General features: G+C 32.4%; 2 protein-coding genes and 1 long non-coding RNA gene across 4 annotated transcripts; 2 read left to right on the top strand and 1 right to left on the bottom strand.

Annotated features, from left to right (window-relative positions):
* The first annotated feature begins 10,620 nt into the window (after window positions 1–10,620).
* On the top strand, window positions 10,621–15,661 carry LOC145094942 (uncharacterized). The gene is made up of 4 exons (XM_079032908.1): window positions 10,621–11,233; window positions 14,777–14,830; window positions 15,210–15,278; window positions 15,360–15,661. Exons 1-4 carry the CDS (start codon window positions 11,141–11,143, stop codon window positions 15,552–15,554), a joined length of 411 nt encoding a protein of 136 aa, XP_078889034.1. The 5' UTR covers window positions 10,621–11,140; the 3' UTR covers window positions 15,555–15,661.
* A 392-nt stretch (window positions 15,662–16,053) lies between these two features.
* LOC145094943 (uncharacterized) lies at window positions 16,054–18,722 on the top strand. Of its 2 annotated transcripts, none has more exons than XR_013703659.1 (6): window positions 16,054–16,156; window positions 16,333–16,727; window positions 16,856–17,008; window positions 17,163–17,229; window positions 17,732–17,788; window positions 18,358–18,722. It is a non-coding gene; the product is annotated as an uncharacterized LOC145094943 (long non-coding RNA). The 2 variants fall into 2 exon arrangements; XR_013703658.1 differs by lacking the exon at window positions 18,358–18,722 and adding an exon at window positions 17,970–18,234.
* A 168-nt stretch (window positions 18,723–18,890) lies between these two features.
* LOC145094944 (beta-glucosidase 24-like) lies at window positions 18,891–23,187 on the bottom strand. The gene is made up of 12 exons (XM_079032909.1): window positions 23,071–23,187; window positions 22,870–22,939; window positions 22,725–22,783; window positions 22,040–22,115; window positions 21,674–21,839; window positions 21,135–21,375; window positions 20,491–20,612; window positions 20,160–20,404; window positions 19,920–19,954; window positions 19,692–19,800; window positions 19,498–19,606; window positions 18,891–19,398 (listed from the first exon to the last, which is right to left on the bottom strand). Exons 1-12 carry the CDS (start codon window positions 23,167–23,169, stop codon window positions 19,092–19,094), a joined length of 1,638 nt encoding a protein of 545 aa, XP_078889035.1. The 5' UTR covers window positions 23,170–23,187; the 3' UTR covers window positions 18,891–19,091.
* Between the last annotated feature and the right edge of the window lie 4,384 nt (window positions 23,188–27,571).

Here is a 27,571-nt window from a genome sequence, read left to right on the forward strand (position 1 = left end):
TGTGTGCACACGCTGATTTTCCTTCTTCATGTTTACTTGCCAAAAGGGCTTGAGTGAGTTTGAACTTGTGGGTTAGGGAGAATAATAAGAGGAGGTGGAGGAAGTGAAGCATGATCTCGTGTTCCTCAATCGAATTATGGAATATCATCTTCATGTGAAAAACTTGTTCCACGGGATTTGGGAAGACCATAGTTGTCATACGTTGGCATCTACAAAACGGGAAAAAAATTAAATTCAAGTTAGTTGATTGATAGAGTCCTTAATACATCACCCAAATGAGATATTAAGGCTAGGATCCAACACAATACTCTACAACTTAGAAAAGGGATGCCGTAATCTAGTTGCAGAATATTTGAAGGTAAGTGAATGACGATTCACTAATTTCCACCATGAAAAACGAAAAAGAAATTACGTTTTAAATCTATTGAAAATTCCTAGATCTTTTGAGATTCATTGAACTTTTCAATGGCATGTTTGAATCTCGATATGCCCCTCTAATTTGTGACTGGGATACCGAGGATCACAAAGCGGGTGTGAATAACCATGCAGACTTACATGGTGCCCCCACAAGTTACAGTCACCTATTCGATGTGTCGGTTAACCACACACGCTCCACCGAACTATGACAAACATTGAGTCACCCTTTGCTACCTTTTGCTTAGAACCATTTAGTGTGCCGGTTAACCATACACGCTCCACTAACGTCTTCGCAAGGGTACAAAGTGTAATTTCATGGAATTGCATCAATTCACTTTTTCCTAAAGTAACTAAGCTTGGAAATTTGTAAAACACTTAGTTACTTTTGTACTTCATTATACTTATAATAGAAGATTTTTGTCCTATCCTACCCGTTCGGCTAACGACCCTCCACTAGTCAAGAGTGCGGTGGGTAAGAGTGGATACCCATTCAATCGTCATTTTATAGGCAATTTCCTTAAACACCCCTTATAGACCAGCTTCGTGAATGAGGCCTACTAACGGTAAGACTGACTTTTACTCATGCATATATATAATGTTAGACTTTTAATGTTATATATAGTATAGGGTGTATTTTATCCTTTTAAAATACTAGGTGGTCTAATTTAATAAATTACACTCTTACTTTAACTAAATGTGAACCTAAACTTTGTGGATTTATTAAATCTCCTTTAATTATACACCTAAATTAATTAATAAAACCATAAGGGTGTGATTTGAACTTTTCAAAACAATACTAGGGTTTTAGAATTTAACATTTCTAAATTACACTATTAATCAACTTTTAAATTCCAAAACTTGAGGGCAAGTTTTGAAACATTTCAAAACATTAGGGTTTTAATTATTTAAATTTCAAAACAAAACCTTTAAGTTCAAATTTAAACTATAAAACATAAAAGGTAGATAATTGAAACTTTTTCACAACATAAAGATCAAATAACAAATAATAGAAATTAAACAATTAATTTGGTCATTATCTATATTTGACCTAATTTCAATTTCTTGCAAGATAAGTTACCCAATTAATACAAATAATCAATCTTTAATCATATAAGGAAGTTATTATCTAATCAATTGGTAATTATCTTTTGCTTGGTCAAGGATATACTCAAATATATGTTTAAAATCGGATTTTAATGACCTAAAACAGTTAAGGCAAGTATCCTCAAGTAAAACAGCAAGAAATCCCAAAACTACCTCTTTCTGACGCTCGAACTCGCCGAGTTCCTCTATGGACTCGTCAAGTTGGAGCAACTCGCCGAGTCCACATTGGAACTCGCCGAGTTCATCAGTTAGGGAGCCAAAAAATCGAATTTACAGCTTGAACAAATAAACAAGGCATCAATACAATAGAAACCAATCAAGACTCTGATACCACTGATGGGTTTTAGCCATAAGAACATCCTATGTGCTCATACAAACCCTAATACTTGGATCTAGGTTTCTCTATTGTACATGCAATTCATCCATGACTTTAAACCCTAGTTCTAGCATACAATTAATCATATTAACATAAGAATGAGGTTTAGATCTTACCTTGATTGTTATGTAGCAATAACAACCTCAAATCCTCCTTGTAATGACTTTAGAAAGCTTAGAGTCACAATTGTCACTCCTCTAATGGGTCACAAACACCAAGAGCAAGAGGATGAAGAATAAGGAGAGAGGAGGCTACCAAAACCTGTGCAAACCCTTGTGTAACTCTTCACCACGTTTTAGGGGCTTAAGGGTACTATATATACATGTAGGCTATCAGGGTTTTCAACTAGGAAACCCTAATTTGACTGCTTAAGCCCTAAGCAGCCCATGGACCCTTTTAGAATAACCCTTGGATGATTTCTAATGGGCTTCCCCATAGAATTTTTCCAACCTATTATTCCAAGGTAATCCATAGCCCAAATGCAATTTTCTTATAATTACAGTTCCAGTCCCTTAAGTTTAATTAATCTCTTTTAGCCACAAAATTAATTATTAATTAATTCTTGACTAATATTAATTAAACAATATGATTTCTCCTTTAATATATTATTCTCATAATATATTAATAAATCATAATTAGTCCTTTCTCTCCATAATTCATCCTATCAAGTTGCTTTCGGGAAGGCAACCCAAAAGGACCATGCACCGTCGGGTCAAGTACATACCAAAATAATTATGGACTTAGACACTAACCCAATAGTATGTACACTGTAATCAGCCTGGATGAAAATTTGACTTGTGACCTTGACTTTGACCAGTATTTTGACCAAGTTTTACTTAAGGGTATTTTGGATATTTTGAACTGTGATTTGAGATTTGGTCACTATTTGATGCATAGGTGACTTGTAGAGCTGGTATTCAGAGCAATGTTTTTCTTAGCTATCTTTCAGACTGTGTGGTGAGTTTTCCTCACTGTACTTATTATGTTCTAGTAATTTGTTATATCTTTGTTTGTCTGTTGACTGGTTATATGTTTATTTGTTGCATATGTCGACATAGTGCAGTTTTCGGTTGAGGCTTTATTGTTATGTGCGTAAGTGAACAATTTGGGCCGAGGCTGTAACATCCTGTGTCAGATCGTCTGTGATTAGGGTTCGTGGGTTGCAAACTAGGCATGAGGAGGTCTCGGGGTTGCGGCGAGTTGCTAGAAGCATAGGGCATCTCGTCACCTTTTCGTGGGTTTGAGGTTCATGGTAATCGGGGTTATGTCGAGGAAGCGATGGAAGTTTGAAGTTGTGGCAGGATAAGTCCCTTATTTGAGAAAGGTGGCAGTTGAGTACACTGGGCGTACATATGTGTATGCTTAGCGTACTTGTGTGCGTGATTTTCAAGCGGAGCCACCTAGTACGTTGGGCGTACCTGAGGGTACATTGGGCGTACTAGGTACAGAGTGGAAACTCTAACTTTGGATGTGTCACTTTATAAAGAATAAGATGGCCTCATTCCTAGCCACCATCCTCAGTCAGTAAACCCTCTAAAACCCTAATCCTTCGTTCATGGATCTTGTGAGTGCATTTGAGAGCTTTGAGTGATTTTGGTGTGCTCTTGGAGTAAAGAAGGAGCTTTGGAGAAGAAGGAGTGAGAAGTCTAGGCCTTAGATCTGAGCATATTTGAGTCGGAAGCTGCATATAGAGGGATAAAGCTTCAATCTTTCTCACTCTTTTGTTTTGAGCATCATATTAGAGTATTTTAGGGTTTTTGTCCCAAAAGGTGGAGACTTTATGAGATAGTGAGATACAGAGACTTTGATCAACCCCTTCTGAGTGTGATTTGTAGTGTAATGTCATAAAAATCCAATCTTGGTCGTTGAAATCAATCCATGCATGAGTTATGAGCTTTTTGAGATAAGGGAGTGAATGTTTTGGGTGTTTGTGACCTTTCCAGCCATGCAAAGGCTTAAAGTCACTGACTTTATGGAGTAAGAGCCAGTAGGGAGTCCAGATCTAGGATTTGAGTTAATGTTTTAATTGGTTAAGACCAAATTAGTAGAAAGAGTGAATATGGGGAGTACGTTGAGCGTAATTCCTATACGCCCCGCGTACTGCCCTAGTGTCCCCGATGGCCAACCTGGATTGTGAATATGTTGAGCGTACCAAGGGAGGTACGCCCCGTGTAACCTCACTGTGGACTTTTGGGTTAAGTATCATTTTGGGCCTTGAGTGTTGGCCATGGAGTTTCGACTTGTTGCAATAGAGTATTGGACCAGAGGAATATATATATATATATATATATATATATATATATATATATATATATATATATATATATATATATATATATATATATATATTCGTGCTTGGGCCCTTGAGTTGGGCTTGCCATTTAATTTTGATAGTGGGCCTCAGGTGATCCCATTTATTATAGGGCCTTGGTAGGCCCAATGGGTTTTAGGATATTAATGGGCTGGTTGATGGTCTACCCTTAAACCTGATGAGTGAGAGTTTGGACTTAGTTCCTAATTGGGTTAATTTTGGGTTTGGCTAAGAGTTAAAGGCCGGTGTGCAGCATCAACATGTTTAGGGATTGTTCTTCATTCGAGGTGAGTCTTCTCACGATACTTTACCTAGAGTGGTATTTATGTGTGACCAGAGGATCGTATGTTCTTAATTGAGTTATGAATTTGTCTATGTGATATATATCCTATATTATGTTTATTGAGACTGGACCGGAGGGTCCAATGAGCTCTGAGACCAGAGGGTCCTCACTGAGACTGGACCACAGGGTCCAACGAGCCATGGGACTGGAGGGTCCCACTGAGACACATAGACCGAAGGGTCTTACAGAGTTATAGCCTCGAGTGGATAATGTGTTGTATGTGGTATTTTGGGGAACTCACTAAGCTTCGTGCTTAGCGTGTTATGTGCTATGTGTTTCAGGTTTTTCTCAGAATCGCGGGAAGGAACCAGCTCGATTGTACACACCAGAGAAAGAGTTATGTTTTGAGGATCCTAGATTATTAATCAAACAATTATGGAGATGCGTTTTGTAAACTAAATAAATGAGATTTTGTGAAATGCGTTATGAGAATTATATGATTTTAAAATGAAAATTTTGTTTGGAAATTAATGTGTTACAGAGGCATTCCAATCCGAAGACTGATTGGGCCGGGGGTAATCCAGCCTGATGGTTGTGGACCCGAGGATATTCCAGTCCCATGACTGATTGGACCCATCATGCATGATTATATATGTTGTTTTGTGTTGTAGTATGTTAGAGGAACTAACTAAGCTTCGTGCTTACAGTTTTATTTTATGGTTTCAGAAGCACCAGTTTATTGAGGCAATGAGATGGTGTGATTGTGCACATCATCCTTGGATTTTATATGAAAAATGATTTTGGGATACTCTGATATACAATTAAGGCTTTTGATAACATGTTTGTATGACTTATGGATTATAAAATAGTTTTAAAAATGAAAATTTTACTATGATTTTTGGAATTTACAAAACAACAAGAAATTGGCTAAAAAGAGGTATACACTACTATGGTTTAGAAGCATGATATTATGTTATTATAAGTATTTTCCCATGAAACTGAGATACATTCCACCAAATAATATATATACAATAAAAAAAAAAGGCTAAGCTAAGTGGGCTAGAATACATGGGCTTACTAAAAGAAATGCAAATACATAAATAGATACACACTAAAATACAACAAAAATATAGTACCATGAATAAATACAACTAATAGAAAGGATGGAAACAAATTTATTCATCATAATCTAAGTGGAATATTGTTAAGTTGTGGGCTAATTGTTATATCATATTTACCTTCAATTTTTTCATGGGCTAGCTTTTATCATACTTTTCAGATTTGCCTTTATTGACAGATTTAAATCAAACAAATAATATGTATATTCGAGTAAATTACTGAAATCGTCCCTATGGTTTGGTCAAAATTTCACATTTGATCCTTAACTTTTTTTTTTGCTATCGGATCGTCCATGTGGTTTGATTTTGTTGCATTTTTCGTCCTTTACATACATAAAATTACGGACCAAACGTGCTATTTTGACCAAACCATAGGGACGAAAAATGCAACGAAATCAAACCATAGGGCCGATCCGAGTGCAAAAGAAAAGTTAGGGACCAAACGTGTAATTTTGATCAAACCATAGGGATGATTTTAGTAATTTACTCCTTATATTCTCAAAATTCGTGAAATCTATATCACTAGAAATCCATTCGGTAGAAGTAATAGAGTTTGTGTTCGTCCGTGGACGTAACCGATCATCTTGATCGTATCGTATGAACCAGGTAAATTAACTAATTGTGCCTTTGTTTTTCCATTTGCATTATTACTATGTTTGAAATCGTCTATTGTTTGTTGAAGTGCTTAAACCGTAACACACATGCTACTTAAACAAAATCAAGGACTTTTAGTTACAAATAGATCCACGGGATGAAGTCCCTTTTATCATTTTTGTCTATTAATATGAATTTATCTTCATAGTTCTAAATGTTGCTCTAGGAGTAGTGCGTCAAAATTTTGAAAGGTCAGAACAAATGCACCAGCACTGAGAAATTCTAATATGTTGTAGTTTATTGTTTACAGAACCATTATGATTTTTCTTAACCACGTTGAAAAGTTGTTATCCAAAGGTGGTCGTTTGCTACTTGATGTAGATTTTTTATTTTGAAACCACATGGCAGAGTGAAAATAGCAATAAAGAGGGATTTGAGAACAAAGAAGCAAATCTTAGAATGATAGTTGTAGACATGTTCTGATACCGTTATACCAAATAATAGTGCTCCTAAATTGTCATCTTTAAATATTATTAAAAGAGAAACCTTATGACATCATCTTAAACAATCTAAGTCATTGATTGTATTTTAATCCTATGTTTTTTACCCATAGATCAAATTTATGACATCACCTCCCCAAAATTGAATGTATTTAATTGCAATAAAAGCTTTCCAATTGTCAAACAAAATAAACTTACGTCCGTTGAAATAGAATGTGTATAATTCCAATAAAATCCTCCCATATTTTAAAATATTAATTTCTGGTTATAAAGGTTTTATTACGGTCAGCTTTAAAAACATATTAGTAACAAACCATTTCAATTAAGGCATTAATATCAACCATTAATATAAATCTGTTTATATTTGTAAAACATTAATATAAAATCAATTTTTATTAGGAAATCATTAATACCAAAAAATAAGATTCAAATTATCACATGCATATCCGATTCATCATTGAATCTGCGGCTCACACTTATTTTCAATCGTTGCTTTTCTTCAAACCTTCTTCTACAACATCATTCTTATTGTTTATAACTTTCATCGTCATTCTTTGCTTGAAAACTTCGTTGTTGTGCAATAGAAGGTTAGTACATTATTTCGTTTTTTATATTTTTTTCGATTAGTTTTTTTGTTCCTATATCAAATATATGTATTCATATATTTCGATTTTCTATGTCATAAATTACATGAAATCGGTTAACAATTTTTTTGAAACTTTTCAAATGAACAGGAAAATATAATGTACCTTTAACAAAACAAAAATTAACTATATTTGGAATTGACACTAATAAGGAAAATGTTATTTTTATATATTATAGATGATTATGATATTTTTTTTAATTATTATGTCATAAGAATCCGAATCCGGTTAATTTTGGTATTTCATACCTCTTTATGAATCATACACCTTTATAGATAAATACATTGTATTTGTCTCTTTTATTTCATATAAAAGTTCTTTCTAATTATAATTGTTTTCGCTTTCATTTTACACCCATGACACAAAACAATCATGATGAGATTGTCCTTTAAAAGGTTGCTGACATCAATGCATCTAAGGAAACCTGAAACATTCGTGTTCAAGTACTCTTGCTTTGGAAGCAAACTTAAAAAAACAACCCAAACATGTTCAACAGCTTGGACATGATTTTAATTAACGAGTAGGTACAAGTTTTTCTTTTTATTATTATGTTGCTTTTAATTTATAAAATTTTAAGCTTAACCAATTTTTTTTTTCACTTACATGACACTAAAATACAAGCAACAATAAAAAAAATTTCATTAGTTTGTTTGAAGCTCTCTTTGTTGAAGAATTTGCAAGGGAAATTAGTAGTTTTAGTATGGCCAGAAATGATGGAGATTACATGCTGGTTGATCATAAGCATAAGAAGAATTTCTACAAAACAACCAAAGTTCGTGTATCAAATGATTTTGTTGTTATGGTGGATCCTTATAATTTTGATACTTTCCAGGATTTGATAGCCAGGAATCTCGACACTCGTGTTGTATTTGGTAAGATTTGATTTTAACATTCTACCTTATCTACACGTAAATACTTATTGTATTACACATCTATAATACAACAACCATTTGCTTTTTTGTTCTAGAATTTCTTGGTCAAGTTGTGTCGACTAATCCCATAAAAGTGATTATTGAGAATTCAAGAGAGAAATAATTGATGAACCTGGTTGATCAGGATCTAAGTCAAATATATGTGTTTAAAACATTTTATTTTCTAAAGTATTTTTCTACATGATACCATAAAACATGTCATTTGGATGAAAATTACATGTTTATCTACATTTCAATATACATGAAAATTAAATGTTTATCTACACTTCAATATACATGTTTATTTTAGCATTATTTAACACATTTTGAATCCACTAATTATAGAATTCACATTTTGTCATACATGAAATAACTCGTTGATCATTATTAGAGGGTCCACTTATGATCTTCTCACTAACAAATTGGTCAATTGTAGTAAGAGCTCTTTCACACATTTTTTTATCACATTTCTTCATACTTTTAAGTTTTAAATTTTCATCTTCAAATTCCATTTTTTAGTTACATACGTTCATTAAAATTATTATTTTTGTTTAATATACCAGTCTATTTTGTTTTATCTTTATATAGTAACAATAAAATTTATAAATTTACACAAAAATATATATTTCGAATTTTTTCATAGTATTGTATTTTACAAAATACAATTCCTTCCAAAATAATTTTCGTCAGTATTTTCATCCATAATTAATTTCACCCAATTTAAATTTGTATTTTCTTTATATAATTTTTTTTAATGATCCCGATATTTTTCCTCCAAAAGTATATCAAACATTTATGTCTTAGATAATGTTGTCCCATTATAATTATTACTTTCCAAAATATATCTGTTTAATGAGGAATTTAATTTAGTGAAGGAAGTAAATGTTAATTCAAACAAGATACATATTCCATAATTCTTATATGAGTTTATTAAAAAAATATCAAGATGTATACATTAAGCATTTTTAAATGAAATTTCAGAATTCATACGAACGATAATGTTGTACAAAGAAATATAAAATTGAATAGACTAAAAAAAACTATTAAGACAGTCAATCTTAATAATAGTATAGTTATGAAAAATTATAAAGTAAGATAAAAATTATAAGATATTAAGAGGGTGTTTGGATAAATACATTTTTAGCTTTATTAGCTTATTGCTTATTGCTTATTGTGGTGGGAATAAGCATTTTTTTAAAATGTGTTTGGATTAGTTTATTGCGGTGGGAATAAACAATAAGCAATAAGCATTTGAAGTGTTTGGCAAACAAAACAGCTTATATGAGTAAAATGACTAATAAGCAATAAGCAATAAGCAATAAGCATTACCCCCCTTGCTTATTAAAATCAGCTTATTTAGCTTATTCCCACCGCAATAAGCTAATTTTTTAAGCATTCTATCCAAACACTTAAATTAGCTTATTGTGGTGAAAATAAGCAATAAGCAATAAGCTGTCATTTTTTTCCCTATCCAAACACCCTCTAAGAAATTTGTAATTACAATTAGTAAAAGCGTTACGGTTATTAGAAAAAAAATAAGATTGTTAAGATTAGTAAAAATGCAATATACAAATTAAATTACCACAATAGTAACGAAATATCATTATTTGATATTTTCATATAATTGAAAGATATAACAAATTACATTGATGATATACTAAAATTATTTAAAGTTACGCTAAGACTAATGCAAAGTTCTTGCGAACACCAAATAAGTAAGAACAAAGATAAAAGCTAGCACGTATATTCATAATCAATTTAAAATAAACCATTCATGATTTAGAAAAGAATTTCCATTGATGATATACTAAAATTAAATTCATATAACATTTAACATTCCATAAGTTATACTCTATGATTTTAACTGAATAAATGAAATAGTTATCAATATTTAATGCAGTGAAAAAAAAGGGTATATTGGTTGCCAATATATGCTTAAATTAAGTAACCTTATTATGGAATGAATGTCTAATTAGAATACTTATGTTTATATAACAATATCATAACCATATGTGACCATAAAGACCATTCAATTAATAAAACAAAAAATGTTGTAAACAAAGAACACTACTAGAAACCTGACCTACAGCGACGAAATTTGCGACGGATTCTATCTGTAGCTAATTAGTGACAGTTTACTGAGGGATCAGCGACGGAACCCACAAATATTTTGATCAAAATAATTATAGTATTTTAGGAAGGTATTACTGAGGGGATTAACGATGGATTATCAGGATTTTATCGACAAAAAATCATCCCTCGCTAAACCGTCGGTAAGTAAAACCTCCTAGCGAGGGAACAACAACAGATTGCAAAAATTACAGGCCTTTTTTTCTTGACCCTCGCCAAACCATCGCAGAATTCTATGCCTCCTTTTTTCATTCCCCATTTTTCTTTCTTTTCTTGTTCCCTCATTTTATTCTCATTCCCTCTAAATTCTTCACAAAGGAACAATTTCCTCCCAAAGCCCTAAATGACCATCAAGTCTCTCCTCCCCCCAGGAAATCGCCTCCACCATAGTCAACTTGCATCGCTCGTCTTTGAAGCCTCTGAAAGCAAAACCCAATCATAAAGCACATGCTCGTTGGCTTTCCTTTCGGTCCATCTCCTTTCCTTGTTGACTCGCCACTTAATTCCCAGATAACACCTTTCGATCTATTGGTTCATCATATATTGTTGATTTAGATCGTACAACTGCTCAGCAGCAACAACAGCGTCGATCACCAGCGGTGTCGATCACCTAATAGCGTAGCGACGGCGGTTCTGTTGGTGATCTAGAACACTTTGAAAACTTTTAGTAATTACAAAAATTACTAACGAAAACGCACAACGAAAGCAAGAACGGTGGGTAGCAGCAAACAACTGAAATCGACAGGTCCAAAATGTTTGAAGGTTCCAAAAACGATACAAGCATCAATCCCCGATGTTGGGTTGCTATGAATTTCAAACAATTAATTCCATACGCACTTCTCCAGGTTTTTGTTTTCTCTATTACTAATCCTAAATCAAACCTTGATCCTAATCCTAGCCAATTTCTCAAATCACCCGTAAATTTTAGAAAAACTCAAGTTTTGAATTAAGTTTGGTCATTGTGTTGAGTGTAATTTTAGATTTATGGATTGTTTAATCTGACATGGACTTCTGCAAATTTCCGTTGATTTACTCTGGTTCTTTGCATTAGATTGCAGGTAAATCAACTTACTACAGACGAAGATTAAAACTACATCTTCAGAAAATTAGGGTACACAGGATGACAAATTGAAAATTATTACTGTCACAACTGGAAATTTTGTGTCATGTAATCTATACATTTAAGCTAATGTGAATCAAAAACTTAAGGACATGATTGACACCTATGATTATGACTTCAAAACTTCAATCAAATACATCATGCAAGTACTACAAATAGTCATCAAACAATTGGAGACCCTAGAAGTCCTTGTTTAAGTCCATTTTGGACTAGGACTTCCTTATTGGATCCAAATGGACCAATAAGCTTCCAATTAGACTATCATGGGCTTAGAACCCTAATTGGGCTCTAATTGGACCCACATTCATTTATTTCAATATTATGGGCTATATTGGGCCTAGAATGAAATAAATTAAAAGCTTTGATCCATAATTAACCCAATTTGACCCTAACAAGTCATAAAAATCACCTTTATATTTATTTGGACCAAAAATCACTCAACTTAACCATGAAAATTGGGCTTAAGCATTTAAGGCCCAAACATTCTCTTTTCCCCCACCATTCTCGGCCCAAGCCCAAATAAAAGGGAGGAGTTGACTTCTTGCATGACACATCATCTTTGTATGGAGGATATCTAAGCATTACCCTTCAAACATCCATGCATTCTCATTCTTCCATGCAAACCTCACCTCAAGGTCCTTTCTTCTCTCTCTCCCTCTCCCTTCTTGTTTCGGCCGAGAGTAACCCACACACACACCTCACAAACTCTCTCTAAATTACTCAAGAAATCATCCCCTCTCTCCATTCAAAAGTCTCGAAAATTTGGCTTGAAGCCTAAGAATCATCCCAAAGAAATTCACCATCTAAGGTAAGTTAATGTTTAACTTATGATCTAACTCCCTCTACTTCATTAAAATCTCTCCTAAATTCATTCACTCTTGTGATCTTGCATCCTAGAGGTCGAAGTCTTCATCAAAGGGTGCTAAGGCCAAAAATCACTTCATTTTCTTCCATCTTCTCTCCAAAACCGAAACCACCCCCCTAAGGTGAGCTTCATACCCCCTATTTTCTGTTTTTATGAGTTTTGTGGGGGGGGGGGGAATACAAGTGAAAGTGTAGATCTATATGTGTTTTGTATGCCTTGTATGATTTCCATGCTTACATGTATGCTTTTGTGTGCTATAATGTTGGATCTAGCCATAAAACCCCTCAAAACCGAGATATATCTTATGTTAAATGGTTTTAGCATCAAATATATTTCTACATACAAAGTGTTTCAAGAAAAATGGCTAAGTGGTCTAGTAACAAATTTCTTTGGGCTAAAAACACAAATTTTGGGCTTAAAATGTGAAAAATACAAAATTAAGGGCCCAAATTGACATATCACGAATTCTGATGGATGAGGTGTGCCAAAACAGTTTCAATGAAACAATTTCTGGAAATATACTCATTTAGAGGATTAAAAACATAAATTTCAAGCTTAATGGGCTAAAAATGACATTTTCGGCCCAATGAGGCCCATTATGCGAGATTTTTTGTTTTGGAGGGCCAAAACTGTATTTTTCTGTAAAACAGTGGACTATAAGTGTTCCAAGTCCCTTTCAAAGGTTTAAAATGCTTTTTAAATTTAAAAAGGAACAAAGTTGCAAAAATTTTACAATTTGGGCCAAAATTGTCAAAGTTGCGAAAAAGAAGGGTTATAACCGAGAAAACTGAAATTTCAGGGACTTAAACTGTTTTCATTGATAAATATGCTGAAAAATATAAATTTCAATAATTTCTGGTGTTAAAATGTCAAGAAAATTGATTTAAGGACCAAACCGGAAAGTATTTAATTAAAGGGGTGAAAAAGGTAAATTTTACAAACAATGAGGGGCTGAAAACATAAAACTTTCAAGGCTAATTCAATACATGCAATTTGATCAAACAATGGAACCGCGACTATCGACGAAATACAATACACTACAATACCAAAATCGTTGTAAAACGAATTGGTTCGGTCTCGAACTAATGAAAATCCGAAACTACTAACACGACGATACTATGATTCATACAAATAACGTTTGGGAATTCAATATACATGCGAGTGTGCACAGACGTCTACGCACCATCTTTGGGCCCCAAGAGTGTAAAATCTTGTTTGTTGGGCCTAGCTAGCCCAATGACCTGATCTTAAGGCCCGAAGACCTTTGTCCTACGAAGTGTTGGGTTTTACCGACTTGGCACAACGTAGAAGGACTTTCAATGGCTTGTATACTACTGGTCCCCAAGGGTCCTTTGGTATTGCTAGTAAAGTCTACTTTTCATGCGAGGCGGGTCGGGGACCCCTCGTACATTTTTTTTATCCCCAACCGGTTAATGGAGTCATCGAGGTCTTCGTGTCCTCTTTCTCTTCGGATGTGGGACTACACGTAGTCAGGGCGGTTGGATAACGTGATTAGTACGGACGACGCCTTCGGGATCGTTAGTATAGCTATAAACTGGTCGTTTGTGTAATGCATGTTTGTAGCAATTAATCATGCTCAAAAATAATCCAACGTCGCCTGGGAATGAGACTACTCGTTTTGCAATGGTTTCAACGTAACTTCATGGAACTCAAAGGATTAGGAAAACATCGGGTTTTCCTAGGATTTTTTTTTAATACATACGGACTCGAAATGCATACAACTTTAATGAATGATTTTTACAAGTATAGAAACAAACAAGCATACCTATGGATCTTCACAAACATTTTCGAAAGCTTTTCATTTCAGAAAATATCGGATTTTCTGGTGGTTTTCAAACGATACGAACAATGTTTTCTTCAAATACTGCTTATGAACTCACCAACATTTCATATGTTGACGTTTTTCAAAATACTTGTATTCTTAGGGAACCAGTGATACAAAGGAAATAATATTCAGTGGTGGCCTGCAGTTTATTTATGCACGGGTCGAACAATTTATTTTTGGGAATGTAATGTTTAAACAATGTATTTCATGTAAACTCTACAGGTTGTACTATATTAATGCATGGTGACGAATGTTGTTACGCTTCATATATATTCAATGTTATGGTATTCAATTGAGTCACAACAGCCCCCGGACGTTTCCGCCGTCTGGTTCGGGGGTGTGACAATTACCAACCCTAAGCTTTTACATGCTCCATTTTTCTTAATTTTCACACTTTCCTTCCTTGGTTTTGAGAAATTCGTGAGATTTTTTTGTTTGTATAGAAGAAGCTTTAGATCGACTCATAACCAACTACTCTACATTGAAAATTTCTGCTTTAATTCTCATTTTTTGGTGGAATTTTTGTAATTACTAAAATACATTATTTTCAATTTCAGAGTAGGGTAAGACCAATGTATGTTGGTGGTTCTATTGATGGCTATCTTATGAAGGTACATATTCCTTTCTCCTAATGAAAGTAAACTTACTTTCTTTTAATCATGCATTGTAACTAATTGTTAGGAGCAAGAAATCCAAAAGATGCTACATGATGGATCAATTATTTTTTAGGATTATCTCATGAAAAAGTACAAATTGCTTAGCATTCAAAACACACAACCAACTTCTCATTTGCTCTAATCAATGTAGGTGAACCAGAATCCAGGAAACTTTTTGGTTGTCATAGGTATGAACAACATTAGTATTCTAGGCGTATGTGAAAGTTCTAGACTTTTTCCCTAGTGAGGTGTCAACTGATCCCATTACTATTATAAATCACATTTTTTCTTCAACATTTTAGATTTCATTGTAAATCTATAAAGATATGTTCAGGAGGCTTATCGGGATATCGCATCTGCACTTTCCAAGGCTGATGGAATTGACTATACTGACCCTGAAGAGGTCAGCAGAAAAAAGAAAACCAAAATATAAATTTCAATTTTTTTTTAAATGAAAGTAGGAGGCTAATTCAATCTTTTGCAGCTGGAGTTATTGGTTGCAACAATAATGGATCTTGATGCAATGGATGGTAAAGGGAGTGTGTCGTTATTGGCAGAGTGTTCAACTTCTCCTGATGTCAATACAAGGTACATCTTTTCATACAAAAAGACTAAAACGGGCTTCTTCAATGAGGAGGGTATTTACGTCATGTGTACAATATATTGTGTCATGTCTTGACAAATTGGGACATTATTGGACCATCGATGTGATGGGAGCCTTATAGGTAACTGGTTTTATTTTCATGAGAAAAGGGTATTTTGGTCATTTAAGTGATGGGGGTTAGATAAGTGTGTGTTTATAAAGTATTAGAGTTTAGGATAATGATAGATTTTAACTTGTAGTTTGATACCAAAACCAACTCCTCAAAATGATTGATGTCGGGTATGTTTTAAGTTTTTTAAAATAATATTTCATGATATAAACTTTAAATATTTCATGATTTAAATATAAAATCAAATATCTCTCTCGAATGGGATGGGAAGAAAGAACAAGTCGTTCCCAAAAAGGAGCTGATTGGGATAGCCCGAAGGGAGTTGACTCCATTTCTTGAACTTCTTCCACATTCCCAAAATGCCCTTGGTGATGTCTTTGTAGCCCCTTCTGAGTCATTCTAAGTAATACTTTGCAAAAGACAATTATACCCTTGTTTATTCTTACGCAACTAAATTCATGTTCTGGGGCTCTTCGGTTTGCTCAGGAGATTGTCCTCCTGATGCCATTCTCCGTCACGAAGAGTGCAACAAGGCTAACAAAATTGCATATTATTCTGAATTGCATAAGTATGTCTGTTATGTCCATTCTCATTCAATATATATTTTATTTTTTTACCACTTTTATCTTGTTGATAATATTTTTTTGGGTAGAATGATAGGAAATCTGATAATACTTTTATCTTGTTGATAATATATTATATTTTTTTTATCCATTCTCATATTTGTCAGCTTTTGAATTCCAGAGTTCTTAGGTGGTACCTACAACTGTATTGATAAGGTTGGTTGCATGTGATCAAAAAAGGGCCAATGGCACCAAAGACCATGAAGGTTAGTTTTGTGATTTTATTACTAATTAAAAAAATTAGTTTTGGTGTGGTAGATGGCCCATTATGGTCAATACAAATGTTCAAATATCAAACCCCAAAAGAGAAATTTCTGAAGACTAATATGCAAACACGGTATTTTCTTTCATCAACATGTTTTTTCATATATTTTTTGGTCGGAATCGGAATTCAATTCCATTATAGTCCTGCATTTACTTTAGTTTCAAATGAGTTATGCGTAGACAATAATGTCCCTTATCAACGGAAAAGCATGCTTCCAACAAACACCATGTGTCCTTCCATTGCAGAAAAAAGTAAGTAGAACTCCCTATCAGTTAAGTTTTGTTTCTTCTTTTTGTTTTGTTGATTAAATTTCTAGTTTAGTTGTCTGTTGCAATCCATTCCTTTTTGACATATTGATGAAGAAATTTCTTTCCTGCAGGAAATACCACAACTCCCTGATCTCAATCTTAAACAAAAAGTAGAAGAATTCAGGAGTTTAGTATCATCAGCTTAGTATCATCAGCTGATAATTTTAAAAAGTTTTGGAATTCATCTCCTTATCATTTGGAGGATCCGAGTGAAGGTGGTAAAAGTAAGCTTTCTATTTTTTTTAACAATTTCTTTCCTACAATAGACTTTCATTCTATCTATTATGATTTCATATTTCCATTAAGTCTCAAAACTTCTTCTGTTATCTTTTTTTAAAACTAATTTTGGTTGTAATTACATGGAAATTGTGGTGGCAGAGAATGGAAGTATTATTAGAAGGCCTCCACATGATGTTGACTATTGATTATGTTCCTGCAGAACTAGGTAAGTAAAACTATATGGTAGTGTTTTGTATAATGGAATCACGATAGGAATGGAATGGTTCATTCCATTCATGGAATTGAATAAGCCATTCTTGAAGGAATGTGATTCCCTTCTTCAGTTATGTTAATCTTCATTCCTTACCCTGTGGGTGTTTTCTCTATTATCTATATAATTTTTCATGATATACATCTTCTTTAAGAAAAGACTACGAGTTTAATTAAATTACAATTTTATATTAGTAGAATTACTCGAAAATATATATTTTAATCTTATATGAGTTTTAATGAGCTTTGTATTATATTGAATTTTTCTTATTTTGTAAATAAATAATTCGTTAATTAAATAATATATAGAGTAAGCATTTAATTTACATATATTATAAGACATTCATTCCATTTTAGCAAACAAACATATTGTTTAAGCATAAAAACATATTGTTTCACAATTTATACCTTAATATGTTTAACGCAACTGACATACTTTATTGATTTTTCTCAAACAGTTGGAAAGAATGTGAGGCCTATGAAGAAAAAAAAGACCCAATGGGATCAACAGTCAGGTTTGTAATTTATTTCGGTTTACTTTAATTCTTAAAATATCTTTTATTTGATAAATTTAATTCTTTTAAAAAATGGTCCTAATACTTTCATTTAATTGTGCATTATAGCATCCTAGATTCTTGTATTCAATTTATTAATTATTACTTAATTGAGATTTAATTATAATATTGTTTTGGGCAGGCCTACAGACATTGAATTTATTTGAAAATATGAGACGTAATTGAAATTTTGGTACATATACTTGGAAATAAGATTTTGTTACATTACTAAACTTTGATATTTGATGATTTTGATGGTTTTTGTAAAACATTGATATTTGATGTTTTTGGATGTTTTGTTAAAATTTCATAGTTGATTATGGTATTTTAATATTAGTGTTTGGTTTTAGATTGTATAATTATTTGATATTTTTTAGTATTTTATTATTGTTTAATTTGGGATTGTATAATTATTTCATGTTTTTAGTATTTTTTTTTTGTTTTAGATTTGTAATAAAAAATTTAATATTATATATTTGGGAGGGATCAACGACGGAAACAACAAAAATATCACAATTAAATTTTGCTAGGGATCAGCGACGGAATATAAAAAGACAGATATAGAGGTTTGCAAGGGATTAGCGACGGAATATAAAAAGGCAGATATAGAGGTTTGCAAGGGATTAGCGACAGAATATTTATTTAGTTTTGTCGCTGATGTCCTAAAATGACGGTATTAAGGGAGCAATTTGCGATGGATATTCCGTTGCTAAAGTCGTCGCAAAGGAAAATTAAATTCGTCGCTAAATCTCTTGCTAAGTTATTAGCCACATTTAATTTGGCTATGGAGTAAGTCTGTCACAGAACCGTCGCCAAAGATCTTTAGTGACGGAATAGCGACGGAGTCATCCGTCGCTAAAACCCTTGTTTCTAGTAGTGGAAGTTATTCAACAATTATATATATTTATCGATTTCAATGTATCTTTTATACATTTCAATAATACTAATAACCATAATCTTTTTTATAATTATTATGCAACATCTATACATATTTGTATGTTTTTTATGCGTTCCCCGCGTTTAACGCGGGTTATAATCTAGTTAATAAGTAAAAGACGACACAACATATGATTTTTAGATTAAGCAAATTCAGTTGCCGAAATATAACAAACTAAGACACACCTCAGTTTGACAAATACACTCTCTGATAATAAATTATTTCACATAGAAGTCACACTATATAAATCCAATGCTCGCAAACATCCAATACATACAAAACAAAACAAAATAAAATAACTTATGTTCACATTATAATGGTGCCTTTTTATGCCTTGGCCTTCTTCAGTTTTGGAATCACTTCAATTATTTCATCATCATCTTCTTCTTCCTTCGTTATATCATTGACCTCATCTTCTTTTTCTTGCTGATCATTACGTAGGGATCTTTTTAGAAGTAACCTACTCTTTGCAGACAGAAATTTTCTGTACCAAATTGCTGAATTTTTTGGGTACCTTAGAAGATTGTTTGTGTAATCAACATAAAACATACCAAATCGAGAATTATAACCAAAAACCCATTCAAAGCTATCCATGAATGACCAGACGAAGTGCCCCATGACATTCACTCCTAGACTGTATTATAATATACAATAAGATTGTGTCATTATCATGTTCCATGACGTGATGCTCAATGGAATGAAGTACATAGAATAAATCAATTTGCTAACTTACCTCCTGGCATTTTTGATAGCTTCAAGATGTTTTTTTATGTAATTAATTCGAAATGTGTCATCTCGAACTTGTACAAATGTTTTATCAGGTAAGTTCTGATCTTGGGATCCTGTCGCAAGATATCAAAATATAAGCTTAGATTCAATACTATTAACGATTAAACTAGAAGCAAACAGAAGAATTTATTGTTTTACCGTTCTCCGTAATTATAATATCTTTTGTGACATGGTATTTGTTCTTCACAAGCAACAAGAGCTTGGTAAGCTCTTCAGGACAAAGATAAACCCATGAGCCTTCGAAAGCCTACAGAGATTCATAGTCTTGATCAAGTATTTACCCATGTAATAAAAACTTGAAATTTTGAATCTCATTTTGGAGATTTCATGTGTTTCTTTTGCTTTTCATAAGAAAAGATGCCTTACCACAGGTCCTATCGGGTTCTTCCTGGGGTCCTTTCCTAAAACATGAGAAGAAGTTCATGTTACAACTTCTGAATTTCCATACATTTGTGATAGAAACAAATCATTATGAACGTATAGAACTTGTTTTAACTTTTAACAACCCATCAGTTGATAATTATTTTGATCCAATGAAGTTTAAGTTTTTCATTACCATTTTTAGAACTGCCAACTAGAGATTAAAGCTTGCAAGTTTTTCATTACCTGATGGCGTGTAATGACGATCCGTAAGATACCCAATACGAACATCAGGAGCAGGAGCTTGAAATTGAGAAAAATTTGCAGTATAGTAGTTTATTCCAAGGAAATCATATGACCCAATCAACTTCGCAAGTTGATCATCAGAAAATTTAGGCAAACGTCGACCATTTGGGTATTTTTTAGTCGGAGACGTAGCAAATTTTTGCATGCTTTCTGGCCAAGTACCTTTTGTTAATGGTTCTAAAAACCTAAAATATGAGCCAAAATAACATATAATTTTTGAAATATTTTTAGGTTTGTCAGAACAAAAATGTTATATGTATATAGTACTTACCATCCGAACATAAAATCATATGCATATTGGACAGCATTGACATCATCTTTATTACTTGAACCTCGATATGGTTTGAAAAAGTTGGTGTCAAATGTAATTCCCACTTTGCCTTTTTGATGAGCCTAAAAATCGATGTGGAATGAAATTAAAAAAAATATAAACACCAACACTCTAAGGTTTATTCATTGATCTCAGATGCATTGTAATAACTTTCACCATAGGAGCTTTTTAATATATATCATTTCTGGATAAATATATTAAAAAGGGATTTTTGGTCAACAATTTTTTTAATCAACTTATAATTTATAAGCTAAAACCAAAATCTTTTTCAATTATTTTTTTATTTGTGTTTAGATATTTAATTTTAATTTCTGTATTTATTGAAAAATATTATAAACTAATTAATTTTGTGGGGCAATAAGTAAACTCAATAAAAAAGTTTTTTATTATAGTGAAAATTGTATTGATCGGTATTTATGCTGACATTTAATATGGCACGAGAAAAAAAAACATAGTGAAAAAACTATTTATTATGATTGCAATAATGACACTTACGATGGGACCTAGTTGTTGAAATGTAATCTTTCATATATATACGATTAATTCTATTATGTGTTTGTCAAAAAAGTTTTGTGAATCGATACCTTATAATCTTTTTCGTATTTTCTATAAGCAGCTGCATGACAATTAAGTAGGTTGTATGAGACAGTATATGGTTCTGTTTCAGGGTCACCCTCTTCACCCTTTCCACCCCGACCAGGTGGATAGACACCTTCTACGTATCCAGAGATTGTGAATCTATATGGCTCGTTTAGTGTAGCCCAATCTTTCACTCGATCCCCAAATTCCCAGAAGCAAATATCAGCAAAATCGACAAAATCATCGCTAGCATTGAATTGCCCAATAATTATTTAAGAAATGCATAAAAAAAAGGAAATCAGGAAAATAAACCAATAATTATTTGCTATGTTACTATATTTTTTACTTTTCAATTCAATTTTGACATGTAGTTGGTGTATCCGGTAATTTGTCACGTTATATGTATTATATGTTTTTCCGGAGAATTCGTAAATGTTGATAGTTAAACGATTGAATTGCCCAATATGTAATGTTTTTCTTTTCTTTTTTACTTTTTTTTTTCTCTAATCTACCTTAAATTTAAATATAAATGACAAATACTCACACAACTTTTGAGCTTAAGAAACCCATGTACTCTTCTTCCAAAGCATTTGGAAGATCCCAGTGGAAAAGAGTAACAAATGGCTGAATCCCATTGTCTATCAACTCGTCTATCAACTTGTTGTAGTGATTGATGCCTTCTAGGCTTTTGCCCATGCATAATTTCCCACCTGTTTAAATTAAATTGAAACCCAAAGTGTTTTATTCCTTTTAAAAATAAAACTACAAAGGAGCGACAATATATGTTTCGTCTACTATTTGTAAAGCAGATACAATTAAGGCGTACGAATTTAAATTTATCTCGTATATATTACTATTTTTCTTACAAAAGATATCTGATTGGGTTAATATTGAAACAATTGTTGTTCACCTGGTAATATTCTGGACCATGGAATTGAGAACCTGTAATGGTTTACACCCATTTGCTTCAGCAGCTGAACGTCTTCCTAATAATTGTTTACAAATTGGAGACAAGATATATTAACCAAACAAATACAATCTATGTGTGTATCAAAACATATATATATATATATATATATATATATATATATATATATATATATATATATATATATATATATATATATATATATATATATATATATATATATATTATAACGTATACAAATATTCTCACATTTTTAATGTATAAAAAAGAAGAATCTGTAAAATATGTCATGCAATTTTGATAGTATATGATAATTCAACTTCTTATCATGTAAGATGGATATTTATGGACTCACATCAAACAAAATGGACACCATGTATACGTATATATATGATGGTGTATATAGTTGCTAACAACTAGTTAGTGACATGACTTTTTTTAGAACAACAAACAGACATACAATTTATTATACTCCTAAGCTACACATTTCGTCCACATATATATCGATGGAGGCCACCTTTCACCAAAAATGATATAACTAGGCTCTAGTATAATGTTACGTTAGCTTAGTCATTGTAACATACGATGACTTGACATTGTATCGTAATCGATACATAAGCATAAAATTTATTTATGGGAACCTTGAAAACCAATATATATACACTACCTTCCATCTTCTGTAATTATCAACAGCGACACATCCGTTGCCACCTCCACGAATCTTGTCTGCAATCATCGTCCATTGTTATCCATTTGATTAAAGATCGATGCCATAAAACTAGAAAAAGTATGAACAGATGAGAGAGGCAGACCTGGGTGTCTTAAGGTAAAAGTATCCCAGTTACTTAAGCCTTTACCATCTACATTCCAACTACCTTCAATCTGGAAGTGCAAACATACACCTTAGCGCATGTTTATTCAACTTCATAAAACATTTACCTATTTAAGTTGGATAAGTTTTATATGAAACAAAAAGTAAGATACATGAGTTATCTATGTGTTTTGATACAAACCTGATAAGCAGATGTTCCTACTCCAAACATGAAGTTATCAGGAAAATCTGTACGTTTAATATCATTATGGATCAAGTTGGGAATTTCTTCGTCAGCCATGATAACTGATTAGCTTTGGGAAGCACTGAAAGAGTGATGAAAACTTGGATCATACGGTCTATTATTTATAGCTAGATACCCATGTTCGAGAATCGAGAGTACATGAATAACGTCATTTTTGAATATTTATAAAAGAAAAAAAATTAAAAAAAACGGGAATAAAAGGTTAAAAGTCATCAACACAAAACAACAATCACCACAAAAAATAGTATATAACAATTTATAAGTTAACATTTCTTAGGTCATGTTATCAGTCTTTCTCTTTTAATTTTAAAATAGCTTTATTTTTGTTATTATACACATTCTCCTTGTCCTTATTATTTATAGCTATATAACACATCAGAAATTATTGAATAAAACTCAACCCATTAAAAGTATTTTGAGTTATTTTTAGCTTTTGTCATATATTTAAGTTTTATAAACATCAAACCCAAATATTTGACGTGGTGTGTTCGAATTCGACCTACATCCGTGATAAGTAATACGAACTCGAAGATTTAATAATTTGTAGCGAACGTCCATTGAACGTTATTTAAGTGGTTTTATTTATTTTTATTTATTTTCTTTTTTCTTTTTTCTTTTTTAATTTTTAACTTTTCGTTAAAAAAATCAAAATTTTTTTAAATAGATATATGCTCAGTTTAAAGGTTTTTTTTTCGTTTTTTTATTTTTTTATTTTTTATTTTTTGAAATAAATTTTTTCTTTTTTTTTTCGCTTATTTTTTTAAATATATTTACGACATACTTGAAGAAACTAATGTTTTCCTTTATATTTTTTATTATTTTATTTATTTTTTGAACTAAACATCCGTTTAAGTTTTTTATGTTTAACAATCATCAAATTTTAAATAAAAAGAATAATAAGGATCACATTATTTTCTATTGATACTTTTTTTTAATCATAATATTTTTGAATTATAAAATTTTGAATCAAATTATTTTGCATAATAATATTGTAAATCAAATCATTTTTGAATCATATGATTTTCACTACAAGAAAAACATCATTTACCGACGACATCTATGCCGACGACAAAGATCGTTGCTAAAAGGTTAGATACACAGACGACATGTCGTCGGTATAGGGTTCTGAAAACTTTGACCAACTATCTTTGACCTGGACTCTATTCCGACGACTTATAGTTGCTATAGATTAGGCGGGAACGAAAAACTTTTTGGCGGTCTATTGAAAACTTAGGCCGACGATAAATCGTCGGTATAGGTTACAGATTTTATAATTTTGATTTATTTATTTTCGTTTGTTGTGAAACAAAATAACAACAGCGTTTTGTGGATATCTATCCAGACGACATGTCGTCAGAATACGAGTTGGCGATCCGTGTGAAAAATCTAAACCGGGAAAAATTGAAACGACGTAGCTTTTTCTAACCCTATACTGACGACATGTCGTCGACATAGGGTTTAAACCTAATAGATCTCAGTCAATCGACTTCATTTGCAGCACAATTGTGTTTTTCTGTCGATCTTTCAACGAAGAATTACCCCTCCGGCGACTCTCCTTTACCTCGACGAGCTGGTATGCTTCTTAATCCTTCTTTTCTTCTTTGTTACTGATTGCTCAATTTATCTACAACGATTTTGGGTGGTTTTTCTTTCTCTGGTTGGCCTTCACAATCCTTCACCACCATCGACATCTACGTCTCCTTCCACGGCCCTTCACCACAACTCATATCACTAGTGATTTTGAGGTAAAGTTCCGATTTCTATTTTTTTTCTATTTTTTTCTGTTTTGGGAAATTTATGGGATATGTTATATAATTGACTTATGTCTATGCTCAGTGTGATGTATAAAGTCTTTAATTGCTAAATCGGAATGTGTGTTTAGATGAAAACGGAATGATTTATACATTTTTTGGGTGTATACTTATAAATGGGGAACTGAATGTAACCTTGAAAGAAGGTATGATAGTGTTTTCTTTTAACCTTTTTGATTCATAAGAATATTTTATCCGTTTCGTAACAATGTATGTTTAAAGACTTGTCTATGCTCTCAATGCATTTTACATTCTACATATTAATAAAATAATAATAATGATGGTTTCTATTTCTTGTATTATAGTGTGATGAGAATTGGAAAGCTTGGAATAGTGACTTTGAGGTTGTTTATATACCTGAAAAGAGTGGGGTATATGAGAGTTGTATATATCAATTGCAACATCTGTTTGATTAGGAATAAAGAGTAATGAATAAACAAACAGGGGCGTATGAGAGATGGTGCGACAGCAACTGTTAGAATTATAACTTATTAATTAATGAATTCTTCTTAAGGCGTATGTGCATAGCAAAGTGATGCTAGTTGACAATCATATCTCCTTAATTAGATCATCCAACATAAATGATAGGAGTTTGCTTGGTCAAAAGGACTCCTGAGGTACAAATCTACATTCTTTACTTTATTCCTCAAACTAAAAAGAAGAAATGCAATAATATTTAACTTGTCTCATAAATTGGTAAAACTGTTTGCATGATTTGTTAGCTAGTATTAGAACTTAGCTAATATGACAGTTAATCGTTTCTAACTACCAAGGGTAGTTTGGTCATTCTTTATTTTCTAGTTATTACAAGTTAGTTAGAAGTTTTGATGTGTAATATAATTCTTTGTATATATATGTAATAGTCCTGTAATTGTTCAGGAAGTGAATGAGAAGAACTTTTTTTTTCAGATTAGTCAGATTAGAGACCTGATAGCTGATGTGACATACAAATATTTATTGCTTAGAACAGGCAAATGCCCAGATTTACCAGGATGTGTTTTCTTGCATCCAAATTAACAGTGGCTTCTACATGCCAATGATTCTTGCAACTTACAAGATATGTGCTTCAAACTTAAAACATAAGTTTAATTAGGACATTTGGATATTTAAGTAGAAATTGAATATGTGTCCCTTTTTGTCCATATGACCTATTATAATTTTTTTTTGTTCTTAAGGGAAGTGCTTTCCTATAGCGCATGGTCTTGATGTCTCTGTTTGGGAGGATGAATCCATAGCTTTCAACCACAACCAATATCATAATTTACCCAAAATACCCCCGAACCAACCAATGAGTCCGGGGAAACGAGAACAATGAAGATTTTGATTAATCTTTTTGTTATTTTGAACATGAAAACTTGTTTTTTTTTTGTTATTTTTCTATGTAGTAGATTTTCAAGTGTAATGGTTATAAATTGTTTGATATTATTCTGCATACACACTGCATATGTATTCGGTTTGTTTTTAGAAAATAAAAAACAGGTTTAGTAAATATAACAAATCTGTGAAAAGTATAAAAAAAAATAAATAAATAAATAAAAAACTTATACCGACCACATGTTGTTGGTATAGGTCTTAAATGTAAAAACTGCTGGAAACTTTTCCAGACGACATGTCGTCGGTATAGCCCTCCCTGTCCAGACGACATGTCGTCGGTATAGATTTATAATAAAACTTTTTTTCTTACCTCGAAAATCTTTCCCAACGATCCTTTATAGACGATAAGTCATCTGTATAGGTGGATCTGTACCAACCACATCTATACCGACGACATTTTTGACTTTTACCGATGAAACTATACCGACGACTTTATGCAGTCGACAAGTCGTCGGTATAGGTTTTACCGACGACATGTCGTCGGCATTGGTGTTGTAAAAGTCGTCTGTATATCCCTAGTTCTTTGTAGTGTTTGGATCAAGAATATATTTATTTAAATATAGATTTTGTTCAAAAAAAATTATGGATCATAATATAATTTGAATCATTTAATTGAATCATAAAAGAGATAATTAAAGATAATAAAATATTTGAGTATAAATAGTTTTATATCATAACAAATTAAGGATTATAAACAAGTTGAGTAAAAAAAATTTTTGAATCATATGTATTTCAAATCATCATATTTTTGATCATATTATGTACATTATTTTTTTATAAATTAATATTTCTTAAAATTAAAATTAACTATGTAGCGCCCGGTTCCTGGTACGTACTTTAAATATGAATTTCTGCATTTTTACTCAGGTACTCGGCGAGTTGGAGGCCCCAGCTCGTAGAGTCGAGGTGAAAATTGGACGAGGGTGGAAGGACCTACTCGCCGATTCGGATGCCGCAACTCGACGAGTAGGCCTGTCTGGATGAAACCCTAATTTTAAGGGTTTTCACTCTATTTAAATACCTTAATTGGCTTCCTTTATAGCTTCCATCACTCTTAGACCATCCTCACGAAACCCTAATCGTTTTCTAGTGACTTTGAGCTCTTTGTGCCCTTTTTTGTGTGTTAGAAGCTGAAGAAGAAAGAGGAGGCTTAGGAGATCAAGAGAAGGCTAGTAAATCTAGAAGTTTTGGCACATTTCCAGCTTGTTTAAGGTAAAAAGCTTCAACCTTGACCATTTATCTCTTAGATCTCT

Source organism: Lactuca serriola, chromosome 3 (genome assembly GCF_051521515.1).
Source record: "Lactuca serriola cultivar US96UC23 chromosome 3, Lser_US96UC23_V15, whole genome shotgun sequence".
Classification (NCBI taxonomy): Eukaryota; Viridiplantae; Streptophyta; class Magnoliopsida; order Asterales; family Asteraceae; genus Lactuca; species Lactuca serriola.

Bases quoted from the DNA above. Each gene is read 5' to 3' on its own strand.
- LOC145094944 (XM_079032909.1), bottom strand. From the start codon at position 23,169: ATGGCTGACGAAGAAATTCCCAACTTGATCCATAATGATATTAAACGT. The intron at 19,955-20,159 runs GTAATGAAAAAC...CTCATGTTTTAG, and splicing joins TCGTCATTACACGCCATCAG to GAAAGGACCCCAGGAAGAAC. The intron at 19,607-19,691 runs GTAAAACAATAA...ATCTTGCGACAG, and splicing joins TATTATAATTACGGAGAACG to GATCCCAAGATCAGAACTTA.
- LOC145094942 (XM_079032908.1), top strand. From the start codon at position 11,141: ATGTTTGAAGGTTCCAAAAACGATACAAGCATCAATCCCCGATGTTGG. The intron at 11,234-14,776 runs GTTTTTGTTTTC...TTTCAATTTCAG, and splicing joins TTCCATACGCACTTCTCCAG to AGTAGGGTAAGACCAATGTA. The intron at 14,831-15,209 runs GTACATATTCCT...AGATATGTTCAG, and splicing joins TTGATGGCTATCTTATGAAG to GAGGCTTATCGGGATATCGC.